Here is a 26,953-nt window from a genome sequence, read left to right as displayed (position 1 = left end):
ATATCCTTGTCCAGTTTGAATTTCCCTATGCACCTCCCTGATTCTAAACCCTTTCTTACCATCTCAAAGGGAAATTTGTTCCTATCATTTTTTTTTCTTTTTGCTTCTCTTACAGTTTTATTATATTTGTATCCTTTAACTGTATTTACAGTGTACACATTTTTGGTTTTATGTGTTTTGAAATGTTATAAACTGAATCTTATTGTATTTTTCTGTGACTCATTCATTGTAAATTGGGTCTAAAATCTAAATAGTGATTGACTCAGCCCAACCTCAGGATCTTCCTTTATTAGATTATTTTCATCTTTTCAGCCTTTACAAATGATTTAAACTGTTTAGTGGAGGCAGCACTGTCAGGGGTTCTAGTAGGGAAGGATGATGAGAGTGAAGGATGCAGTGATGGCTGGGCAAGGGGTGTTAGGGTGGGATGGATGAGGACGGAGTCTGTGCAGGGGATGGGCTTAATATTGCACATTGACGGATCTATGGCCACTAACTGTAACTCATGATGTAGGACTAGATTCTTTTGCTATAAAGCACAATTGGTGTAACTTTAATGGGGTGTGAGAATTAAGAAGTAGCAATATGATGTTAATTTCTCAGTTTGGTTGGTCATGTTGTTGTTGTTGTTGTTGTTGTTGTTATTATTATTATTATTATTATATGTAGGAAATACCAAAGCATTCCAAGTTGATGGGGCACAGTGTTAACTGCCAAGTCTGAAATGGTTCAGGGAAAAGGTTATTGTAACATATTTGCCACTTTTCTGTAAGCCTGAAATTGTTTCAAAATTTTAAAAAAATTTAAATAGTTTAAAAATATTTTACATACCAACCACATTCATCTTGTACCATTAAAAAAAAATCCTGGCATTTTAAAACTCTTTCAATCCAAAGAAAAATTCTTGGTGTGGCTTCTGGTTCAAAGAATTGGCAGTCATTGTTTTTCTCTTTTCAGCCTCTCCTTGTATCCCAAATTGAAGGACAACACAACTCATGCAAAGTTTTGCAGGACAAGGACAAGAACCTATCCTTCTTGATTATCTTATTAGGTAATATGTCCTTCAGCATGCAATACATATTTTAAAAATATATTCAATATCTGTCTTTTTGTGGAACTGGATTTGCCTCTCTCCCTCTCCTCAGTTTTACATTATGATTATATTCAAACGTACAGAAATAGAAGAAGAGTCACCGAACAGGGGTATATCCCCCACATAGATGAGATAATTGTTAATTTTGCTATTTTGCTCTCTCTCTATTATCTTTGTCTGTTCAGGCTGCTGAAACAAAAACACACAGACTGTGCAGCTTAAACAACAAACTTTTATTTCTCAGGGTTGTGGAGTCTGGTAAGCCGGAGCTCAAGACACTGGAAGACTAGTGTCTGGTGAGAACCCACATCTGTAAACAGACCGCAGTCTTAGCATGTTCCCACAAGGTGGAAGCCGACTATGTGTCAGTACATGAATTTGGGAGTAACACGTTCATTCTCTGGCACTAGCTTTGCTGAAGCATTTGAAATCAAGTTGCAGACATCACAACACTTCACTCTTAAATCGTTGAGCATGAATTTTCTAATAACAAAGGCACTCTTCAACATAACCTAAAGTATTAATTATGCATAAATGAATATCAATACATTTATCCTAAATCGTTCACTATTCTGTAACACCAGTTCTAATATACATTTCATATTCAGTATTCCCTAGTTGTCCTAGAATGTCTTTTATAGCTTTTTTCTTTTTTGGAACCAGGATCTGCAACACTCAATAGCCTTTTACCAATAAGTTCAATTCCTTATTTGAAGGAACAAGACCTTGCCATGCAATTCATTTTTCTGCACATTGGAGCAGGGTACATATTATGAGAATCAGAGCAAAGGCTTTGCGAGGGTGATTTGTGCCTAGAAGCCATTTCACGGTAGGTGCAGGAGTTTGAGGTTGGGAGGTAGGAAAGGGCAGGGTTTCATCCTGATGCCTTGCAAACACAGGCCTGCAGGCTAACAAATTAACATCACATCCTCAGGAGTTAGCCAAAGGCGGGAATCCTCAACGACCGCCAGAGGGCGCAAGGCGCGCCGACAAGGTGGCCCTCGGAGAGCGGACGGGTGGACTGGACGTTCCGGGCTGGGAGCCCCGAGCGCGCGTCGGGGGTGGGCGCGGGGCGCGCGTCTGGCCGCCCCCTCCCCGCGGCGGGGCGCGCGTGCGCGGTTCCTCGGCGGCGGAGGGATCAGCGATGGAAGGCGCTCTGACCGTTCGCCAGGTAAGCGGCGCCTGCCTGGAACGGGTTCCCAAACGGTGGTTTTGCCCGGCGGCTTTCTTCACGGAGGTTTTTTGAACCCTCTCAGCCTGTGAAAATTACTTCCTCTCTTCCCTTTTCTGGGTGCCCTTTGGGATAATGTGGAAAGTTGTTACCGTGGAAACGGTTTCCTGTGCTTCCTGCGAGCCTTTCCCCCTGGGTGGTGGGAAGTCTCCCCTGTGGGCGCGCAGTGCTGGCTTTTGGTCCCCCAAGAAATCCTAGTCCAGACCCCTCAGCCCTAGACCCCCCTGTCGTGGTTCTGACCCGGTATCACGTTGATCGGTCTCACGCCGTTCCCTTCACTAACAGCTCCTGATAAAAGGGCTCCGAGCTCTAGTTTAAATCACTGTGCTGTCAACCACGTTTTTGGTTTCAACTAGTTCTGGTATTTGTTTACTACTTGTTATTTGATAAACTTTTGTTGCAGGACTACCTGCGTTTCTGAGCTCTACCCTCATTGCTTTTACATTGGCTGTGAGTGTATGTTTTACTTTTAGAGGATCGCAGTCAGTGCAACAGCTTTAATTGGGGAGCATTTTACAGTTTATAAAGCGGTAGAGGCAGAGAGCTGTTGGATGAACAAATGAATGAATGCATTATTTCTGTTGATTCTCAAAACATTACCATAAAATAGGCCAGGTAGATATTCATGAACCCAAGCTGTCACTCATTCAACTGTTTCCTTGGCACTGCGTGTTTGGGATAAGACGGTGAGCTGCGGACGTGATCCCTGCTCTCAATGAGCTTGCTGTCTGGCCTAGAGAGCGTTTGTTGCCCCTATGGAGAAAGCTGATTTAGAGAGATTGAGTGACTGCCCGTGACCACACAGCTAACAAGTTAGAAAGATAGGATTCTGTTGTGGCCACTCTACAAAGCCAGAATGGACCAACCACCCTACATTTGATTTGAAGATAGAAAATGATGATGCCAAACACACACACCATGAAGAGGTTTATTACTTATATATAAAGGCTTTTACTTATATGTGTACACAGTGAAGAGGGAAGAGCAGGGCGGTCTTCCCAAGCAGATCCCGAATGACTTGAAAGGGCAAGAAAGGAGGCTGGCTCCGGGATTTTACTGTGGTTAGGGCTAGGGTCAGGGGTCCTCTATTTGGACAGAAGCTTGCTTGTTTGACTCTCCCACCCACACTCAGGCTCTCTTACCAGTTTGCCCATTTGAAGTACAGAAAGGATGCAGGAGAGGTGAGGCTTAAAAGCTGTTAGCAGGTAAACGTAAAAAATGGAATGAGACTCTGTTACAATTCACCCCTGATATCTGATGACTGAAATATACCATTTTCATTTAGTTGAATTTGAACTTGTTTAAATAAGCCTTCGTGGCTCTTGGATGAAGCATGCAGCCTGAAACCAGTAAGGAAGATGAAAGTTCCCTTGAATGCTTTGTTCAGGAATCCAACGATGTGTATTTTGAGAAATAAAATGAGTACCTTGGTCACTGTCGGTAATGTCTGGAACTCTTGATGGGGATAAGGAGTGTCTTGATGAGGCCTTTTATTGTGGCTTCAGTATTTGGATAGACACACGTGACCTTGATTTATATTTTGAGTATCTGAAAGAGAATTCCAGAGTTCTTTACTCTACAGGGTGTAACTCTTAGGCAGTGGCCCAAGGGTCTGTAAAAATGTGCAGAGGGAGCCAGTTGTTAGCCAGAGCATTCAATGTTAAGATAAGATAACTGGGAAGGTCAGCCAGTTGTGCTGACCTCCGAGTCTTTTCCTTCAACAGGAATATCCTGGTTCAGGGATGACAAGCAGTAGGTGCTCAGTGAGCTCCAGCATGTACGGGCTGGTGTTGCTGTCTACCGAACAGCAGGTTTGCCCATCAGACTTCAAATGGGAGCTTGAAGTCTTGAAATCCTATTGCTATTCACTCTGTTGAACCCAGATCAGTCTCCAGGTATTGAAGGGGTTCAGGAGAGAGGTGACCTCTTCTAGCACCATGACATCTGACAAAGGAATGAGGTCAGGGGAGGCCATGCCCACCTGTAGGTGGAATATGCCAGAGGGCCCAGATTTGTTCTGTCCTGCAGCAGGAAGTCCTCAGTGGCTGTGCTGACCTTATAAGGTGCAGCTTCCAGGACCCAAGGGATAATGGGCAGCTGGGTATGGAGGGTCACAGGCACAGAGCTGGTGAGAGCCTCTGCTTCCAGGAGAGTTTAGTGTGCTGTCAGTAATTGCTGCTTAAATGGCATATAGTGGGGAGTGAGGACATAGTTTCTTGCATCAGAAGCCTATGGATAACTTATGGACATCATGGGTGGTCCAGAGACTCCAGGAGTCCTGAAAAGAGGCTGCTAAAGTCTCTACAGTGAAGGATTCTTTGTGTGTATATGCATGTGTGTTTTTTATGGGGAGCAGCAGGGAGGAAGTAGCACTATTGGGAGTGTCTGTTACATTATCATTTTGACAAATTTTAGAATCTTTCTTGGGAGGGGGCCCTATTCAGGGTGGACTGACCTGCAAGTAACAGCATAAGTAGGCATTAAGTAAAATTTATAAATGAATACTATATTGCCTGCAGAATCCAAAAGGGCCTAAAAGATGTTGGACTTGTTTTAATGTTGTGGGTGCAGACACGGTCAGTAGATGTTTCTTGACATTGTCATGGATGGAGTGGACCTTGGTTTACTAAATAGTTTTCAGGAATTTATCCAAGATAGTAGGCCTTACACTATGTGTGGGGCAATGACCCATCCTCTTTTCATGAGTATTTGTATGCCCTGAATGGGTGTGTCAAAAGAATGTCCTCAGAGGAGGATGTAATCAATGTAACATCACACCAGTTCTCCTGGAGAGATTTGGATACAGTTACCTGTAAGGTTGTATGTGGTGGCAAGGCTTTTTAAGGTACCCTGTGGGTAGCCAGGTAAAAGTATATTGTGTTCCTCTGGAGTGAAGGCAAACTGTGACTGAGAGGTCATTGAAAGAGGCATTGAACAGAGCATATCCATCACATTTATAACATCAAAATATCTACCAGTTTCTGATTGGATGGTGTCAGTAACTTCTGCAGTATTAGGTATAGGGGCCTTCATAGACCACAGCATCAGGGATACAGTAATCACCTGTGAGGCACCATTAATTTCCCACCTTTACCAGGTCACATTGGGCTAGTAAATGGAGAAGCATTAGGGATAATCACTCTTTCACTAATTAGGTCTTATATAAAAAACCTCAATCTTTGAAGGCCCTGTTTTATTTTACATTGTATAATAACTATTTTAACTAGGGGTTGGGAGGTTGTCCATGGGTTCCCACTTTTTAAAAAGCCTTTTTGTAAGCCCCAAAGACTTCAGTTAAATTTATTACCATTGAGTCAGAGCATCCTTTGGCACTGTGGGATATTCTAGGGTGAAGTATGCTACGACCAGGGAGAATTTAGGCAAGGTGGCAGTTCTGGTAGTTAAGGTGAGACATACCTATTTATTGTGTATTTTATGTTGAGTAATTCCCCTAAGATTATAGACGGTATCTTGTTTAAATTTAGTGATCTCCATGTATAACTATAGTTTGAGCTCAGTATTGATTAAAGGCATAAATATCTTCCATCCGATGCATTTTAGCAGATGCTGAAGTTCATTTAAAACCCATGCTGTAGAGGTGCAAAAGCCAGCCTTTATCTTTTGTTATATAAATTGTTTTAATACATTTTGGATTTCCAGCTGGGTCAAGTTATGGACTTCTGTTTCAATTTTTTTTTTTTTGATTGGTTGGTTTGTTTCTCCTCCCTGTAACCAGGTATGTTTCTTTTTCTCTCTCTTTTCGGTAGTTAGTCAATGTACTTTGGGAGGAGGGGGTCTTCTCTGTCCTTGATTTCTTCCTCCAGAGAGCCTCAAATCAGGATCACCAGGGTTGGGGGCTTCCCTCATATGAGGCAGGGGTTACTTCACAGAGATCAGGAAACTCAACCTTAAGTTGAGTTTGAATTAGTTCTTCGCTGTACCGTGCGAGTGCCACGGTGCTTTCCCTGTAAACTTGAGGGTCAACATTTTTGTTACAACAGAGGCATAGGTGGCGGTGTCAGTTTTTGAGTCCTTTTCTCTCCCTTTTTTACTCCACAGTGACTGCCCTTTCATGAGTGACCACCCCATGGGCCCCTGTCTTGCACAGGGTATAATCTTGCCCATGAGGACTCTGTAGGTTGAGGCCAGGGCCTGGTTGAAACGTCTGATTCTGATATTTTATTTCTTCATTGTTTGTATAAAGCAAAAGTAATTAGCCAATTTCCCTACCAGTGGACAGTCAGGTTGTTTCCACTTTCTTAGTATTAAAAACATTGTTGACCTCATGTCCACATTAAATCGCTGGGGTGTAGTACATCTATACCCATCTTGGACCCTACCAGGCATTGCAAATTATCCTCCAAAGAGGTGGAACCAATTGTTACTCCTGTTACATTGTATATTTTTTACTGTTTGATTGTTCCTCTAGCTGACTGTGAACTTCTGGATGCTAAGGACTTAACTTTATTCATTTTTGTTTGTTTGCTTATTATTTTGGGGGGGTGGGGTGGGGAGGTAATTAGGTTTACTTATTTATTTTTAGAGGAGGTACTGGGGATTGAACCCAGGACTATCTGTGTGCTAAGCATGCGCTCTACCACTTGAGCTATATCCTCTCCCTTTATTTTATTCATTTTTGAATTCTAGTGTCAACTAAAAACTACCTAATAAAATAGTAGTAGTTGGAAAATATTTGTTGTATGTGTAACTCTATGAACTATAGAAGGGAAAACATATTGATTACTGTTTTCTAAAAGCTTAAATATTGTCCTTTTCATGTTTACTTGTGTATTTTGAATATTAACTCTTTTCTTTTTTAAAATGGGCATTTCTCAGTAAGTAATTTAAATTGTCTGATACTTGTTTCCAGGTAATAAATGAAGGAGATTCAAGCTTTGCTGCTGAGTTCCAGGAAGAGTTAGAGCAAAATCCTAGTCCAGTTGTGGATGAGAATAATATAGCTAAAAAACAGGGGCTAAATTTATATAACTGGAGTGGTGACTGGAGCTTTTGGGTAATATATATTTTTCTCTTATATCTTCATTTTAATCGTAAATGCAAGTTTTCTTTCAGTCTACAGCAATTCTTATTTATAATATTTTCTTATTAGCATCTAGATTTTAGATATTTAAATTTTAATCCAGAGTCCCACAGACATTTCTGGTTCTGCTCTCCTTTGGCCACTAGAATGCACTGTTGTCTGGCTTGATGGAGTAGAATTGTCTGCTTCAGTTTCCTTGGGAGAAAACTACACCATAGAATTGGACTCCACTCACATGGTGTTCATTATATTGGCAAGAGACTAATGTTATACAGAAACTGTATTTCTCCATGTTACTGAGAAGCCAGATATTTTACATAATTTTGGTTAAAGAATTGGTTCCTGTACCTAAAAGAAAGTTTGATGATGTTTGACCTGCAGTGTACAGTGATTATAAGGTAGGTTTCAAAGCTAGGAGTTTCATGTTCTGTTTGCACTGTGCTCACCTGGTTGCGTATCCCCGCTGTGAAATGAGATAGCTGGTTGTTGACTAGGTGCAGAGAGTCTTTAGGTAAGAACATTTCTGTTACCATATGAATGCCAGCAGTTACTGCATTGAAGGGCTCATTCTAAATCTAATAATTCCTGTGAGACTTATGAGCCATTTGGTAGAATCTGGTGTAATGCAACTGTAAGTGAAATTTATATAAGATTATAAGGCATATATAGTTCTAATATTAATTCATTAGAAAGCTCATCTCTTGAGGATCAGGTATACTTGGTAGCAGAATTTCTTCTAATTTTAAAGTAGACTAAAAAATAATATGAACAGGTTGTAAGGATTAGGACAAGCACCATGATTCTGTTCATAATTAGCAGCTCATTTATTGAATGCTATTGAATGTTAATATAAGTAATAGATTCTTACTTCCCTTTAAACCACTTACCTCATGAGTTTTTTTTTTGAGCCATATCCTAAGGAAAATATTTAATTGCTAAGAAATATACTAAAATAACTACACATCCTAAAAATCATGCCATCTATATTGATTCAATTATTTTGGTTGCATTTTGAGAAAGCTTATGACTGTTGGAGTGTTCTCGTCCTTCTGCACTGTGATTTTTATAGCTTCTGTTATAGTGTGGAAAACCTTTATAGCTCCAAGGGCTATCTACAGGGCTAAACAGTTACTGTGGCAGACTTAAAACAACAAAAAGGGTAAAGCAAGAAAAGAAGAAAACAAAGGAATGAGGGGATTTAGAAATAGAAGGAGAGGAGGGGAAGGTATAGCTCCAGAGGTAAGAGTGCATACTTAGCATGTACAAGGTCCTGGGTTCAATCCCCAGTACCTCCTGTAACAATAAGTAAATAATATAAGCCCAATTACCTACCCACCAAAGGGAAAAAGAAATAGGAGAGAGGAAAATAGAGGTCCATGTTCTAAAGCTCTGCTACTCAAAGTAGAGTACATGGCCCCAGAGCTGGGCATCACCTGATTAGAAATGCAGAATGCCAGGCCCAGCCTCAAACCTACTGAGTCAGAATCTTCATTTTCACACGATCTCCAAGTGATTCGTATGCACGCTCAAGTTTGAGAAGCGCTGGTTTAGAGTGTTGAATGTCCACTTTGGCTCAGTTAAACTTTCTATGCTAATTGCAAGCCCTTTATTTTGAGGACTTTTTATATGAATTCAAATGGACTAGACTGAGACAAATACAACATCTCAGAAGTTTTACTGACCTTTCCAAAGGTCACTTATCCAGAAACCAGAATTATCAGAACTTAGAAGCAAACAGCAAAATGGAGCCTGAATAGCTAAATCAGAGGTCATGCTGATGGCTCTCATAAGAGGAGAATCCCTCAAGCCTTCGTTTGGAATTTCTTTAATGTATTTTTGACTTTTTTTTAAATAAGCCTAAATAAGTAGGTTCCCATTGTGTAGTTGAATAAATTATTGGAAACGGGAATTATTTGGTGATAACACATGGACAAGAGCAAGAAATGACAGCAGAAGCTCAAAAAGTGTAGGAACCTGGGCCTCTTACTGTGGAGGCCAATGGCCCATGCTGATTGTTGGCTCTAATGTAACTGGTAAAAACGATGGCTGAGAAATTTGGAAAATAAATAATGCATTTTTTCCCCTCTGCCATTTTAAATCCACACGCTTCTACTACTCGTTCCACCATGTTGCCATTTTCATGTTCTCGTGGCAATAACACAGGAGCTGAATCAGTACAGTGAGACGGCAGAGTTCACGGAGGGAACCAGAATTAACACAAGGAAGACCAGTAGCCTGACAGGAAAAGAGTCATGAGGCACATGACCTGGTAGTTAAGCAAGGAATTAGTGTCTGAGCCATTTTACTGCAACATCCTAGGAAATCTGTGCCTTTTCACTTTAGGGAAGTTTCTACCAAAAAAGACTGATAACTTTGTAAAGTTTGGTATTTAAAGAGTTAAGCCCCAGGAACCTGAAAAATTCACTCATGTGGAATACCTCATATATTCTGGCCAGGCTAACTCCATTGATCTAAATGTAGTGAATTTAGAGGGCAGCGTGATATCATTGAACAAGTTAGAGTTTGGGAACAAAACATCTGGGATAGAGCGTGTGCATCTGTTTAACCCGTTTCCCTCAGGTGCCTCACTCGTAAAGTTAGAGACTGGGCCACAGTATTGCAGCAACGGTGTGTCTTGAATCAATAGGAGAAAAAGAGGGGGTTATGGCCAGCAAGTGCTTGTAATTTACAGCCCTGAAAGCTGTGTGTCTGTCATAAAAAACTCTGGGCATACTCAGTGAGAGTATATCCCATGGGGAACACTTCCCCTTAACGTTGTTCCAGTGGTTGAAAAGGTTGAAAGGTCCTGGATAAGATTATATACTATTTGTAATATTAGAAAATTATTTTGATGCTTCCCACAGGTACAAAAAAAAATTGTGAAAAAGTAACAAAAATATACAAGAAAGTGAACCAAAGTTTACTGAAGTTTTTTTTCCCCTCCTGTGGTTGATTTCTTTTACACCCTATCCATTTAGCTTTATGCTACTTATTAGATTGGCAAGTGAGTGTCTTTCTGACAGTGGGACTTTAATTTAAATGAGTATGATTAAATCTCCATAGCATTTGATAATGAGATCAACAGCTGCAGATTTTCACTTTCAATCTTGTAATATAAACATAGGAATCTTGTTCCATTTGTTTTTTAATTTTAAAATGAAAATATTTAATCATAGTATGTGGGAAATGAGTTTTGTCATTGACTTAGTTTTTTTAATTTTAAAAATATATTTTATTTTATATTTATTTATTTTTATTATTCTCATTTTTTAGTAAAGTATAGTTGATTTTACAATGTTAATTTCAGGTATACAGCAAAGCGATTCAGTTATGTGTATACATACATATGTATTTATTATTTTCTATATATGTATTTTTAGTTTCTTTTCCATTATGGCTCATTACAAGAAACTGAATATAGTTCCCTGGGCTATACAGTAGGTTCTTGGTGCTTATCCACTTCACAGATAGTAATAGCATTAACTTTTTTTTTTTTGAGTATAGTCAGTTTACAATGTTGTGTCAATTTCTGTTGTACAGCATAATGTTTCAGTCATACATATACATACATATATTCCTTTTCATTATAGATTACTACAAGATATTGAATATGGTTCCCTGTGCTATACAGAAGAAGCTTGTTTATCTATCTTATATATAGTAGTTAGCATCTGCAAATCTTGAACTCCCAATTTATCCTTTTCTATCCCCTTTCTCCCCTGGTAACCAAAGTTTATTTTCTATGTCTGTGAGTCTTTCTGCTTTGTAAATAAGTTCATTTGTGTCTTTTGTTTAGATTCCACTTGTAAGTGACATTGTATGGTATTTTTCTTTCTCTTTCTGGCTTACTTCACTTAGAGTGGTGATCTCCAGGTCCATCCGTGTTGCTGCAAATGGCATTATTTTATTCTTTTGTATGGCTGAGTAGTATCCCATTATATAAATATACCACATCTTCTTTATCCAGCCTTCTGTTGATGGACATTTAGGTTGTTTCCATGTCTTGGCTGTTGTAAATAGTGCTGCTATGAACATTGGGTGCATGTATCTTTTCAAATTAGAGTTCCCTCTGGATATAAGCCCAGGAGTGGGATTGCTGGATCATCCAGGGTAAATCTGTTTTTAGTTTTTTGAGGAAATCTCTATGCTGTTTATTATGATGGCTGCACCAAACTACATTCCCACCAACAGGAGGGAGGGTTCCCTTTTCTCTACACCCTCTCCAGCATTTATCGTTTGTGGTCTTTTTAATGATGGCTATTCTGACTGGTGTGAGGTGATACCTCATTGTAGTTTTGATTTGCATTTGTCCAATAATTAGCAATACTGAGCATTTTTTATGTGCCTATTGGCCATTTGTATGTTGTCACTGGAGAACTGCTTGTTTGGGTCTTCTGCCCATTTTTGGATTGGGTTGTTTGTTTGTTATTTAGTTGTATGAGCTGTTTATATATTCTTGAAATTAAGCCCTTGGGAGTCACATCATTTACAAATATTTTCTCCCATTCTGTAGGTTGTCTTTTTGTTTTGCTTATGTTTTCCTTTGCTGTGCAAAAGCTTAAATTAGTTCCATTTGTTTATTTTTGCTTTTAAGTAGTATCATTAACTTTTAAATCTTAATATGACAATAAAAATTTTGTGAAATGAAGAGATTAAATTTAAAATAAAGTTAATAGCAGATAAATATTTATGCTTTGCCCTTTAATGGTTAACAAAAATACATAGCAAAAGAAAAAAATATCAAAAAACAAAGACTTTTTTTTCTTTCTGTCTAATAGTGGTGTATTCCAGGTGGATTAGGTCCCGGAGGAAAAGCATACAGAGATCTGCAGCAGATGCATTGATTTAGCGTAACTTCTCTTAGTGATGTAGAGCTAGCAACTATTGGGAGCAGAAAAACACCTTTGAGATGTTCTCTTATGTATATTTAGAAGATGACATACTTTCCTGGATTTTTAAATAGAAGTATTAATGCTTTGGGCAAGGTACTTACTATTAAGCAATCTTTTGTACTTTGGTAGTTTGTAAATATTAATTTCCCATTTAAAAACATTTGTCACTTGTAAATATTTATTTTTTAGTAGCTGATTTAGTTGATGTCTGCATTTTAAAAGTGGAGGGATTTATAAAATTTTCTGAATTATGTGATTAAAATTATAATTAAATTTGTTTAGAGGTTCTTGATGTGTTTTTCTTCAAATAATTGTGTATTTGGAAGTCTTGGCAAATACACATAGAATAAAGAAGATATGAAATATCAGATCCCTCAGATCTTTGATTTAGGACAGGAAATAGGAAAAAAAGAAGGATGAAATAGGAAAAAAAGAAGGATGAAGTAGGAGAATTTTAAAAGAGGTTAGAATTCAAATTTGTCTTTTTTTTGGTTCTAAAACATTTTAAGAACAACATAACTCTAGATTTTCAAATATTATGCACATACACACAAATAATTAGTATCCCTATGTTTTAATAAAAATATTAAATTTGAATTTTTCTAGATCATAATTTAGTTTTTCTAATTGTACAAAACCAGAAGTCTTGATTGTGTGCTTTGTCATTGACTTATGATCAAAGTCATGTTATTCATAGGTAAGCATTTCTGCTTATAAGTGGGGCATAAAACTTGCCACAAACTTGATTTATAGGTATATATGATGATTAACTAATGTTGCACTATAAAATTTTTAAAAAGCCCAAGAGGGTTAATTAGTTTGTTTGTAACATACTTTGGCAACTTTGGAGAAGAAACTTCCTGTAATATGTGATCTTCCACAACATATCTTGGATTTATTCAAGCTAAAAATGGTATTTTGGGTTTTCACGTTGGAAACTGATAAAAATAGTAAACTCATTTTCCAATTTCTGTTGAATTAAAGAAGATATTTTACCCAATTAAAAAATTCAATTATAGACAGATATTGTTTGAAAAATACATATATCTTTTAACACTTTTAGATTTAATTATAAGGGGATAGGAACTAACATTTCTGGAAATACGGAGAGAGAACTATTTAACTTTAAAACTCTTCTGCTATGAAGTACCTGGAAATGCTGGATGAAATGTTACAAACATTTTTAAAAAATGCTTTTCTAGGCTCACAAGATAGCAAGGGAAATACCTAGGACCAAAAGGAGAAGAGGGAACTGATTACGGGAGTTGAAAGCACGTGAGCTGATGCTGAGGCAGCCCTGAGAAGGTTATTTGTCTCAGTACAGGTTTAATGGCCACACTGGGATAGGGGGTGATGCTTTGGATTTATAGGAATTGGAACTGAGAACTCTTCATAAAGCCACGAGTCTTGAAGAGTTTTGCCCTCTGTGAAAGGGGGACTAGGAAAAAAATCCACCTACATCTGCAAATTAAAGACAAGGAAGCTTGTCTATCTAAACTAGGCTTGGGGTGCCTAACTTAGGAGGGGAGTCTTCCTAAGAGTACATAACTGTGGTCCATCTCTCATGAAGTTTTGGGACTTGAATTTAATACTTCATTAGTAAGCAGGAGGAAACCCTGCAAAACTTCATGTAAAACTACCAGAGTGAGCTTGTATTAGCCTAGTCACTCTTTGCTCAATCATTAGGCTAAATGATTTTAATTGCACTATTTCTCTGGTCAATATTTTAATGAGTAGTATAATGCCTAATGGTAGGCAGTACAAAGAAGGGTATGGGGTACTGACATCTGAATCAGCCTTAATTGTCCTTCAAACATTGTCGCCTCTCACATAGGGATTAACACCTTTATTTAAACCCTACCAACCTTTCCATCTTTTGCTTTTTTTTTTCACTTGTAGTTTGAGGTAATTTTAGACTCACATGTAGTTGTAAGAAATCATAGAGATACTCTGTACCCTTTAAACAGTTTTGCCTAATGGTAACATCCTGGAAAACTGTACTAGAGTTATCACAGCTAGCATATCGACATTGATAAGGTCAAGATACGGAACATTTCCATCGCAGCAAGAATCCTTTTTATAGATACAACCCTTTTATAGACACTGCCACTCTCTTTCTGCTCCCTGCCCCTACTTAACCCTTGGCAACCACAAATCTGTTTTCCATTTCTATAATTATGTCATCTCAAGAGTATTATATAAATGGAATCATGCAGTTATGTAATATTTTATATTGGTTACTTTCACTCATCATAATTCTCTGGAGATCCATCCATTTTGCTTTATGTACCAACAGTTCATTCCTTTTTAATGCTGAGTAGTATTCCATGGTATGGATGTATCACAGTTTAACCATTCATCCACTGAAGAACATCTGGGCTGTTTCCAGTTTTTGACTGTGATGACTAAAGCTGCTGTAAACATCTGTGTACAGGTTTTTGTGTGAACATACGTTTTCCTCTGGGATAAATGCCCAGGAGTGCAATTACTGGGTCATCTGATAGTTATGTGTTTAGTTTTTAAGAAACTACCAAACTTTCCCAGAGTTGCTGTACCATTTTACATTCCCACTAGCAAAATGTGAGTGATCTAATTTCTCTGTGTTCTTGACTTCTTGCTGAGTGTTTTTTATCATGAAAAGGGTCCTTCCATGTAAATTTAAATTTTAGAATCCAGCCATATTACAGTTTATTGTGCTTTGCTTTATTGCACATCACAGACATTGCATCTTTTTTTTTTTAACACATTGAAGGTTTGTAGCAACGCTGTGTTGAGCAAGTCTATTGGTACCATTTTTCCAACATTTGCTCACTTTATGTCTCTGTGTCATGTTTTGATAATTCTTACAACATTTCAAACCTTTTCATTGTTATATTGGTTATGGTGATCTGTGATTAGTGATCTTTGATGTTACTGTTGTAATTGTATTGGGAGCGCTGTGAACCACGCCCATGTAAGAAAGCTATCTTGATCAGTAAGTGTTTTGTGTGTTCTGACTGCTCCGCTGAGCTGCCGTTCCCCCATCTCTCTCCCTCTCCTTGGGCCTCCCTATTCCCTTAGACACGCTATTGAGATTAGGCCAGTTAATAACCCTGACATGGCCTCTAAGTGTTCAAGTGAAAGGAAGAGACATCTTTCACTTTAAATCAAAAGCTAGAAATGATTAAGCTTAGTGAAGACGGCACGTGGAAAGCTGAGAGAGGCTGAAAGCTAAGCCTTTTGCATCAGTTAGCCAAGTTGTGAATGTGAAAATTTTTTGAAGGAAATTAAAAGTGCTACTTCAGGGAACACACGAATGATAAGAAAATGAAATAGCCTTATTGCTGATATGGAGGAAATTTCAGTGGTCTGGATAGAAGATCAGACCAACCACGATATTCACTTAAGCCAAAGCCTGATCCAGAGCAAGGCCCTAACTCTCTTCAACTCAGTGAAGGCTGAGAGAGAGGAGGAAGCTGCAGAAGAAAAGTTTGAAACTAGCAGAGGTTGTTTCATGAGGTTTAAGAAAGGAAGCCATCTCTGTGACATCAAAATCCAAAGTGAAGCTGCAGTAAAGTTATCGAAAATATTTAGCTAAGATAATTAATGAAGGTGGCTACAGTAAACAACAGACTTGCAGTGTAGACAAAGCAGCCTTACATTGGTTTATGGTCCAATACACTTGATATTACCAGTCTTTGAAGTTTTGCTAAACTTACGCATTTGAAATAATACCTTAGAGAACCTACAAGAACAAGACAGCTTCCTAGAAAAACACTAACCTCTGAAACTGACTCAAGAAGAAATGGAAAATATGAATAGACCTGTAACAAGGAAAGAGATTGAATTACTAAAGAAACCAAACCAAAATAAGAACACTTCACAGAGAAAAGCTTAGTGCCAGACGGTTTCACACGCATATTCTACCACGTGTGTAGAACTAACACAGATCTTTCAACAGCTCTTCCATTAAAAAAAAAAAAAAAGGAAGAATACTTCCTAAATCATTCACTGAGGCTAGTATTGCCCTGATTCTAAAACCAGAATTAATTGGTTTTATACGCTGCATTGAACAACCTGAAAGTGAAATTTTGAAAAGAATTCCGTTTATAATAGCATCAAAAGAATAAAATACTTAGGAATAAATATAACAAAAGAAGTAAAGACGTGGACACTGAAACTACAAAGCCTCATGAAAGAAATTTTAAATTACATAAAGAAATGTGAAAAGATATCCTGTGTTCATGGATTGGAAGATTTAATAATAAGATTGCAATACTTCTCAAACTGATCTACACATTCAGTGCCATCCCTATCAATATCCCAACTTTTTTTGAAATTTACAAGCTGACTATGAAAATGCAAGGACCAAGAGTATCCAGGAGAATCTTGAAAAAGAACAAAATTGGAAGATGCAAACATCCTGATTTCAAAACTCACTACAAAGCTACTGTAGTGAAGACAATGTGGCCCTGATAGTAAGGCTAGCCATCTTATTTTAATAATCTTAGATTAATGGAATGGAATAGAGAGTCAAGAAATAAACTCACATTTATTGTCGATTGATTTTTGACAAAAGTGCCAAAATAATTCACTGAGGGAAATAGTCTTTTTTAACAAATGGTGCTGGGACAATTAGATATCTACATGCAAAGGAACAAATTTGGACCCCCTATTTCATACTATATATAAAAATTAATTCAAAATGGATCATAGACCTAAATGTAAGAATTAAAATGATAAAACTTTTAGAAGAAGAAAACATAGTTGTAAACCTTCATGACCTTTGTATTAGGCAATAGTGTCTTAGGTATGATACGAAAAGCTCAAGGGGCAAAAGAAAAAAATTGATAAATTGTACTTCATCAAAGTTATAAGCTTTTGTAATTCAAGGAATCCATTAAGAAAATGAAAAGACAACTCACAGACTGTGAGACTATATTTGCAGATCAAGTATCTGATAAGGGACTTGAATCTATAAAGAAGTCTTACAGCTCAATAATAAAAATAAAACTAACCCAATTAAAATGTGCAGAAATTTAATAGACATTTTCCCAAAGATATGCAAATGGCAAATAAGCACAGGAAAGGGTATTCAATATCAATCATCATTATCTAAATGCAAATCAAAAGTACAGTAGGATACTGTTTCATACCCTCTAGGATGACTGTAAAGAAAAAGATGGACACTAAGTGTTGGCGAATATGTGGAGAAACAGGAATCCTCATACATTGCTTGTGAGAATGTAAAATGGTACAGCCAATTTGGAAAATAGTTTAGCAGTTCCTCAAAATGTTAAAAATAGTTACCATATAAGCCAGCAATTCCACTCTTAGATCTATATCAAGAGAACTTGAACATGTCACACAAGAATTTGCACATGAATGTTCATAGTGGCAGTATTCAAATAGCCAAAAAATGGAAACAAAGCTCATGTCCATCAATTGATGAATACATAGATAAAATATGGTATATTCATATAGTAGAATAATATTCATCTATGAACTGAAATGAAGTAATGTTTCATGCTACAATATGTATGTACTTTGAATACATTATGCTAAGTGATGGAAGAGAGACACAAAAACTACATTATTCCATGGCTCCACTTACATGAAATTTCCAGAATAAGCAAATCTACAGAGATAGTAGATTGGTGGTTGCTAGAGGCTGAGTGGAGGGGAAAATGGGGAATGACTGCCAACAGATATGGGGTTTCTTTTGGGGATGATAAAATTTTTTGAGAATTAGATGGTGGTGATGGTTGCACAGCTTGTGTAATTATACCAAAAGCCACTGAATTGTACATTGTGGAAGGGTGAATTTTATGGCGTGTGAATTATATTTCCATTTTAAAAAGTGAGTGTCTTGTTGGCATGGCACTCTAAGTGGATATATTCTTCTGAATTGAATGGAGATTACTTGGGGAGAAATGGGCTCTCGGACGAGATTCATTTACCTCTCTAGTAGTACCATAATTCTTAATTTAGCCCATTCAGTAAACTTAAATAATCATTAATTCTGCCCATCAGTATTTTTGTTCCATTTCTTTATGTGTCCATATTAGATACGTGTTTCTCCATGTTACTGAAATAAATGTAGCCATGTGGCTATTTTTCGTCAATGAAACGTGAACAAAATGATGTAAGTCATTTTTAGGTGGAAGCCCTTAGGGTCGGTACACTATTTGCCATGTTTCTGCCCCTGGATGTAGAGCCTTTATGTCCTTGTATTAGGACAGTGTAAATAAAGTTAAGCCTTTCGCCAACCCACAATGTTCATTTATATTTAAATGAGAAGTAAACCATTGTTCGTGTAAGCACTGAGATTTAGGGATGTCTTATTACTGCATTACAATCTAGTCTTTTATGACTAATGTACCAAGTTAGTTTACTCTTATTTTTTTGTCACTTTCTTTTCTTCCAATCTGCTGTCAAAACTGCTTTAAACACCTGCTTGTGAGGTTATGGAGTGGCCACAGATACTGATCACTGAGACCCTCCAGATCATTTTTGATTAGCTGGATGCCAGCCATTAGGATTTTTGGACCGCAAGATGATAGCTTACTGAATTTTACTGTGTTTACATACATAACTATGTACCGAAAGTATTGGAATTACTTAGAGTGAGAAGATTTTGTTTTTGAAAATGATTTAAAAGAAAGGAGAAATTGGGACCTTTCAGGACAGATACTTAAAATAATTAAAAAAACACTTATCTTCTTGAGGGCATTATGTTAAATGAGGTAAGTTAGACAAAAAGATAAATACTGTATGATATTTCTGTACGTGGAATCTAAAAAAGCTGAACTTGTGGAAACAGTAAAATGGTGGTTACCAGAGGTTAAGGAATGGGAGGATTTGGGTAGATGTTGGTCAAAGGGTACAACTTACATTCAGAAGATGAGTAGTTTTGGAGATCTGATGCACAGCATTGTGACTATAATTACACAGAATATAGTTATACAGTTAATAATGCTGTATTTATATATTTAAAGATGCTGAGAAACTAAATCTTAAATGGTCTTACCACAAAAAGAAATGATAATTATGGGACATGAGGGAGTTGTTAGCTAATGCTATGGTGGTAATCATATTGCAATATATAAATGTATCAAATCAACATGCTGTGTACCTCAGACTTACACAATCTTATATGTCAATTCTCAAAATATTTTTTAAAATGGAGAAAGACTAAATGCTTTCTTTCTAGTATGAGAAAAGATTTTTTCTTCAATATAAAATAGAATGAAATAATTTTGAATAAATTATGCTGTTTCCAAATTGTAAAACTTAAAATTGTAATATAATTTTTTGTATGATTTCAATTTTGATAAATTTTAGGTATTTTTTTAAAATTTGGAAATTGAAAAAAATGAAGAAAAAAAGTAAAATAGATTACCATAAGTGGAATTACTTGATTAAAGTCTATGTGTTATTTGTCTTTTGATATGGATAGCCAACTTTTTTTAAATGTATCAATTTACACTCCTAGCTGTAGTGAGAGTATATACTAGTCTCATCACACTTTATCCTTATTATGTAATTTTAGCTTAATATAAATTATGTAATTTTCGTTTAAAATAAATTTGACATCTTCATTTTTAGGAAACTCTAAAATTAGATGAACCTTGATGAAACATGGCATCATTATGAACACTAACTATTGCCTAATCTTGTTATTCAATTGTTGCATTTAAGTGCTTCTTAAAGTGTAGGCTGACTTATAAAATGGAATTAATTTTTTTTTAATGAGTGGTGGAGAGGATTAATTGTTTTATTGCCTTCAACCGCATATGCAGTTTTGTGTGGGTCAGTATCTGACTTTCTCTAATTTAGAAGGGGAATATATGACACGTTCACAGTGGTATCAATGGTATTTTTTAATGAGATCCTTTCCCCAGATGTCTCTGTTGGATCCTGACCTCTAGGATTTTTGCTTAGAGGAAGTTTTTTGTATAAAGATGCTCTGAGTCAGTTATTTTGAAGTATTCAACAAGGTCATATGCATATTAATTTTTGACTTGCAGGATTCTTCACAGCACTTCTTATGTCATTCTAGCCAATGAATATGACTCACATCCTTTATCCTAGTATTGCTCTCTATTTGTTGATCTTGTTTAGAGTTTGTTGGTCTTCTTGAAAATTTGCTAGTTTTCATCAGCTTTGGAAAGTTTGTAGCCATTAGTGCTTTCATATATTACGTCTACTGCATTCTCTGTCTTCTCCTGGGACTCCAGATATGTTAGACCTTCTGACTGTATCGTCAGAAGGTCTAACATATCTTTTCTTTATCCTTTCTTCTGTGTTTTCCATTATTTTTATAGAAACTTTTTTTTATTGAGTTTCTTCTGTGTTTTCCATTATTTTTATCCTTTCTTCTGTGTTTTCCATTATTTTTATAGAAACTTTTTTTTATTGAGTTACAGTCATTTTACAATGTTGTGTCAAATTTCAGTGTAGAGCACAATTTTTCAGTTATACATGAACATACATATATTCATTGTCACATTTTTTTTTTGCTGTGAGCTACCACAAGATCTTGTATGTATTTCCCTGTGCTATACAGTATAATCTTTATCTAGTCTACATTTTGAAATCCCAATCTGTCCCTTCCCACCCCCTGCCCCCTTGGCAACCAAAGATTTGTATTCTATGTCTATGAGTCTGTTTCTGTTTTGTATTTATGTTTTGTTTTGTTTTGTTTTTTTAGATTCCACATATGAGCGATCTCATATGGTATTTTTCTTTCTCTTTCTGGCTTATTTCATTTATAATGACATTCTCCAGGAACATCCATGTTGCTGCAAATGGCGATATGTTGTCAGTTTTTATGGCTGAAAAGTATTCCATTGTATAAATATACCACAACTTCTTTATCCAGTCATCTGTTGATGGACATTTAGGCTGTTTTCATGTCTTGGCTATTGTAAATAGTGCTGCTATGAACATTGGGGTGCAGGTGTCATTTTGAAGTAGGGTTCCTTCTGGATATATGCACAGGAGTGGGATTCCTGGCTCATATGGTAAATCTATTCCTAGTCTTTTGAGGAATCTCCATACTGTTTTCCACAGTGGCTGCACCAAACTGCATTCCCACCGGCAGTGTAGGAGCGTTCCCTTTTCTCCATAGCCTCTCCAGCATTTGTCATTTGTGGACTTTTGAATGATGGCCATTCTGACTGGCGTGAGGTGATACCTCATTGTAGTTTTGATTTGCATTTCTCTGATAATTAGTGACATTGAGCATTTTTTCATGTGCCTATTGATCATTTGTATTTCTTCCTTGGAGAATTGCTTGTTTAGGTCTTTTGCCCATTTTTGAATTGGGTTGTTTGTTTTTTTCTTATTAAGTCGTATGAGCTGCTTATATATTCTGGAGATCAAGCCTTTGTTGGTTTCATTTGCAAAACTTTTCTCCCATTCTGTAGGTTATCATTTTGTTTTGCTTATGGTTTTATATAAACATTTTGAGTCCTAGCATGATGTTGTCTTTACTGTAGGGGATTTTCACAAACAGGTACACCTTGTTTTATTGTACTTCACTTCAGAGTGTTTAACAGATACTGCATTTTTCACAAATTGAAGGTTTGTGAAAACCCTGTGTTGTTTAGATGGTAACATTTTTTAGCAATAAGTGTTTTAAAATTAAAGTATATAGATTATTTTTCAAGATATAATTCTAGTGCATACTTAATAGACTACAGTAGAGTGTAAACATAACTTTTATATGCACTAGGAAACCAAAGAATTCATGTGATTCACTTTATTGAGATATTTGCTTTATTGTGGTAGCCTGGAACCAAACTTGCAATATCTCCAGCATATGCCTGTGTTCTGTCATGCTGTCTTAGATTGCCTTTTTCCAGTTTTAAGGATTAAGATGACTTGAAGCTGGGCTCTGTTATTCCCTGTGTTGTTGATCTCTAATTTTATTGTGTTGTTGACAAAGAACATATTTTGTATGGTTTTAATCCTTTTAAATGTATTGAAACGTGTTTTCATATTGTCTATCCTGGAGGATGTTCAATGTGTGGTTGAAAAAAATGTGTGTTCTGCAGTTGTTGAATAGAGTGTTTTATAAAATGCCAGTTAGGTATAGTTGGGTGGATAATGTTTTTTTCCCCTCCAGCTTTACTGAGGTATAATTGACAAAATTGTAAACTATTGAGAATGTACATCATGATTTGATGTAATACACATTGTGAAAGGATTTCTCCTATCTAGTTAATTAACACATCCATTAATATTATTATTATTTTTGTGTGAGTGAGAACATTTAAGTTCTACTCTCTTAGCAAATTTCAATTTTGGTTATACAATGCAGGGTTATCAACTATAGTCTTCATGTTCTACATTAGATCCTCAGACCTTATTCATCTTCTAGCTAAAAGTTTGTACCATTTTACCAAACTTTTCTTCTTTCATATATCCCTAACCCCTGGCAACCATTTTTCAACTGTTTGTTTCTATGAGTTTGACTTTTTATTTAGCTTCTGCATAAAAGTGATACCACCAGAATTTGTCTTTCTCTGTCTTGCTTATTTTACTTAGCATAATACTCTTAAGTTCTATCTATGTTGTTGCAAATGGCTGGATAATGTTGTTAAAGTCTTCTATATCCTTGCTGGTTTTCTGTCTAGTGGTTCTATGTGTTAGTGAGAATGGATTATTGATATTTCCAGCTGATGTTGAAGGGTCTGTTTTTTTCAATTGTGTCATGTCAGTCTTTGCTTTATGTGTTTTGGGACTCTGTTGTTAGTTGTGTATACATTTATCATTATTGTAACTTCCTCATATATTGACCCTTTTATCATTATGATCATGTCTTAGTCTCTAGTGATATTTCTTGCCTTAAAGTCTATTTCAGCTGATAGTAATATAGCAACTCAAGTTTTCTTGTGTTTACTGTTTGTATGGTATATCTTTCCATTCTTTAAATGTTCAGCCTCTTTGTGTTTTTGGATCTAAGTTTGACAGTCTCTGTGTTTAGTTCATTTATATTTTATGTAGTTATAATACAGATTTATAAATTAGTTGGAAATAACTTGGATTTATAAATAGCCATTTGCTCTGTTTTCTCTTTGTTTCGCATGTTTTTTGTTCCTCTGCTCTCCCTTTACTTCTTTTTTCATGTGTCAGATAAATTCTTTTTAGGATATTGCTTCAATTACTTTTGATTTTAAAAATGTATTTGATGTTTTTTAAGGATTGCTTGAGGGAATACAGTATACATCTTAACTTCTCACAGTATACTTCAGATTACTACTTTAATTCTGCTGAAGTATTAAACCTTTGCTCTAACCTAGCTCCAGTATCTCTCCCCTACTTTGTATTATTATATATCTATATCTATTTCAACATCTACATAAAATTTACATATTTCATGTAAATTTAACTTTGTGTTATCACATTATACATACATTGCATCTATGTATTTAATGAACCAAACAATACTATAATTATTACTTTACAGGCTCTTAGGTCTTTTAAAGATGTTAAGAGAAAAATTGGAAAATAGATTTGTATTCTCTTGTATACTTGTCCCATACTACCACTTCTGGTCCTCTTCACTTCTTCTTACTATTTAATTATTTTTTTTTATTTTGGTAGGGGGAGGTAATTAGGTTTGTTTATTTTTAGAGGAGATAATGGGGATTGAACCCAGGACTTCATCCATGCTCAGCATGTGCTCTATCACTTGAGCTATACCCTTCCCCTCACTTCTTCTTATGAATTTGAGTTACTATATGGTGTTATTTCCTTGCAGCTTGAAGGAATTCCTTTAGTATTTCTTACAAGGCAGGTGTTCCATTGTTTATGATGATAAGACAGCCATTACTCATACTGTTTTTCACCTTTATGTGATGAGTCATTTTTCTCCTGCTGCTTCCAAGTTGTCCTCTGTCTTTCAACAATTTAAACTGTGATATGTCTAAGTGTGAATCTCTTTTCATTATCCTACTTGGGGTTCATTGAACTTTTTTGATATATGCACTGTTTTTCGTCAAATTTTGAATATTTTGGCCACGATTTATTCACCTTTTCCTGCCTCCCTTTCCTTCTGATACTCCCATTACATGTATTTTGATTCAGTTTATGTTGCCACAGGTCTCTGAGTCTCTTCTTTATTTTTTTCAAAATTTTATCTCTGTTCTTCAAATTGGTTAAGTTTTACTAATGTATTTTAAATTTATTGATTCTTTCTCTGCCATTTTGAATCTTTTGTTGAGCCCCTCTCATGAATTTCTTATTTTGGTGATTATCATTTTCAAGTCCAGAATGTCCATTTTGTTTCTTTAACATTAAAAAAAAAATCTATTTGTTGAGATTCTCTACTTATGAAGTCATTGTTGCCATACTTTTCCTTAATTCTTTAAACATTATTCTCATCAGTTCTTTGAAAATATTGTTAATAACTACTTTGATGTTTTTTGATGCTAAATCCATATCTGGGAACTATGAAAGACTCTATTGCCTGCTTTTTTCTTTTCTTAGTATGAATCACATTTTCCTATTTCTTTTCATATTTCATAATTTTTGTTGAAAATTGGACAGCTTAGATAATATATTGTAGCAGCTGTGGATTCTGATTGAATTTTTTATGCCCCTGAAGCTTGTCATTGCCGCTTTTTGTTTAGTAACTGTGTAGAGTAAATCTGTAAAATTATGTGGAAGAGAATGTCTTTGCTCAGTTTATTATTATTGTTGTTTTATTGTTAAGACTGGCTTCCTGTGGTCACCTTTTATGTCAGCTAATGATTGGTCAGAAATAGTGCTCAACACATATAGAGCCAGTAAGGCTTTTCCCTTCTGCTGACAGATCTGTGTATTGGGTAAATTGGGTAATGTATTTGAAGTTCAAGTCATTTTTCAAGTTTGTCCCAGTTTTTATGTTCCTCTGAGATTTCTTGTATCTCCAACCAGGAATGCGTGGGATTTCTCCACTCTCTGTTACACATGCCTGTAGTCTCTGTTTAACTAAGTACATGGAGAGTCTATCGAGTTCATCTATGGCTGTCTCTCCTCCAATATCTCTCTGTTAAGCCCCTTACTAATCTGACAGTCTACTTGTATTTTGTCCTAGTTGGAACTTCAACCTTGCACTTACTTGGATAGCTTCAGAATTTTTCCTTTTACTTCTGGGCATAGGTTTTCTGTTTTCCACTCTGAATCAACTCAGCCTCCCTCTGTCACCATAGCTGCTAGTTTTCATGGCCTGTTCCACTTTTGTAGAACTACTACATTGAATTAACTGGTGGGGGAGGAAGGGTAATGGGAGCAGGCAGAAAACAGTGTCACAGACTTATGATGTTCACACACAACTTCAGTAGATTTTCATGAGAACATACTTCTCAGCTGATTGCATGCCTTTGGTCAGTTTCCAGTCATTTGAGATGATTGTTTTTTGACAAGTTTTTTTTTTTTCAGCTATATATTTGATTTTACAGAGAAGATTTGCTGGACTCCTCATTCCATCATCCTGGAAGCATCCTTTGCTTTCTCTTGGTGTTTTTTGAAGTGTTTTTTAAAATGTGGTTTTTCATATAAAGGCATACAAAATATTGCATAAAAAGCATATAATTTTAAAGTCCATTTTACTGTTACTTTGTAAGAGACTATAGTTCATTTAATGAAGATTATAATTAAACAGAAAATTAATCTTTTTATGTTGCAGATTTCAAGTTCCACCTATAAAGACAGGAATGAGGAGTATAAAAGACAGTTCACACACCTGCCTGATACAGAGAAGCTGATAGCAGGTAAAAAAGACAGGAAGTTACAAAAAACCACTTTACTACTTCATCAAAATAGAGCTGATGAGTGACAGTATTGGTAGAAAGTTTAAGTCTTTATACTCAACAGAAACTGTTTTTCAATATAAGCAGCATCTTGTTATTTGTAATTAGGCAATGTAAAACTGAGTTGTAATTTGAGGAGGAGTGATTTCTGAAATACTAAGTACAGTTGACCCTTGAACATTGAGAGGATTAGGAGTGCTGACTCTGCAGAGTCAAAAATCAGTGTATAACTTACAGTCAGCCCTCCATATCCACTGTCCCTCTGTGTCTGTGGTTCCACATCCACAGATTCAACCAATCACAGATTGTGTAGTACTGGAGTATTTATTATTTTTGAAAAGTCCACATATATGTGGGCCTGCACAATTCAAACCCACGTTATTCAAGGGTCAACTGTAATCACTAGGACCTAAGAGGAAATTATTTGTCAGTTTCTTCTGGTGCTTATTTCATACGGTTTTATGGGGAAATTTTAAATTTGATGTGTAATATATATTACCTTTCCTCAGAAAAAGGTGCTCCTTTACGGTTATAGAGCATTTTTTATAAATTTTTAAGGCTTTATCATTTCTCATGTAATCTTTCAGGTAGTTTTTTTGAAATAAGCTTTAAGAGGAAAACTTAGTCATAGTTCTTACAGAAGTGCTTTATTTTGCATATAAGTATAATATAGACTCTTTACAATCAAAATGCAGAACAAGGTTTTAGTTTTAGTGTATACTTCATTTAAACCATTTATTCATGGGAGTTTCTCAAATTTCTGGTGCTGTTGGTCAATATTCAGTTTGGTGTAACTGAATTTGTAGAGAGTTCAGTTCTTTAAATATCATAGTAATGAATTAAAACAACTTTTAAAAACATTGGGTAGTAATAGTCTCATGAGAAAATGTTCAAATATGGCATTAGAGTGTATGG

The 26,953-nt window shown here is 36.1% G+C and overlaps 1 protein-coding gene across 3 annotated transcripts in view; it reads left to right on the top strand.

The window, feature by feature from the left end:
* The first annotated feature begins 2,116 nt into the window (after window positions 1–2,116).
* Window positions 2,117–26,953, top strand: part of GRAMD1C (GRAM domain containing 1C) — an 87,117-nt gene continuing 62,280 nt past the window's right edge. The window contains exons 1-3 of one of the 3 annotated variants that reach the window (XM_072965000.1): window positions 2,125–2,264; window positions 7,195–7,338; window positions 25,915–25,999. In XM_072965000.1, the coding sequence (XP_072821101.1) occupies window positions 2,238–2,264; window positions 7,195–7,338; window positions 25,915–25,999 (256 nt within the window). In that variant the 5' untranslated portion in view covers window positions 2,125–2,237. Of the gene's footprint in view, window positions 2,265–7,194; window positions 7,339–25,914; window positions 26,000–26,953 lie in introns of those variants that run through there. The other 2 variants (XM_072965007.1, XM_072965013.1) reach the window with 2 other exon arrangements.

The sequence above is a fragment of the Vicugna pacos genome, chromosome 1 (assembly GCF_048564905.1).
Source record: "Vicugna pacos chromosome 1, VicPac4, whole genome shotgun sequence".
NCBI lineage: Eukaryota > Metazoa > Chordata > Mammalia > Artiodactyla > Camelidae > Vicugna > Vicugna pacos.
Note: the sequence above shows the minus strand (reverse complement) of the source record. Positions and strands in the feature narration are given on the sequence as shown.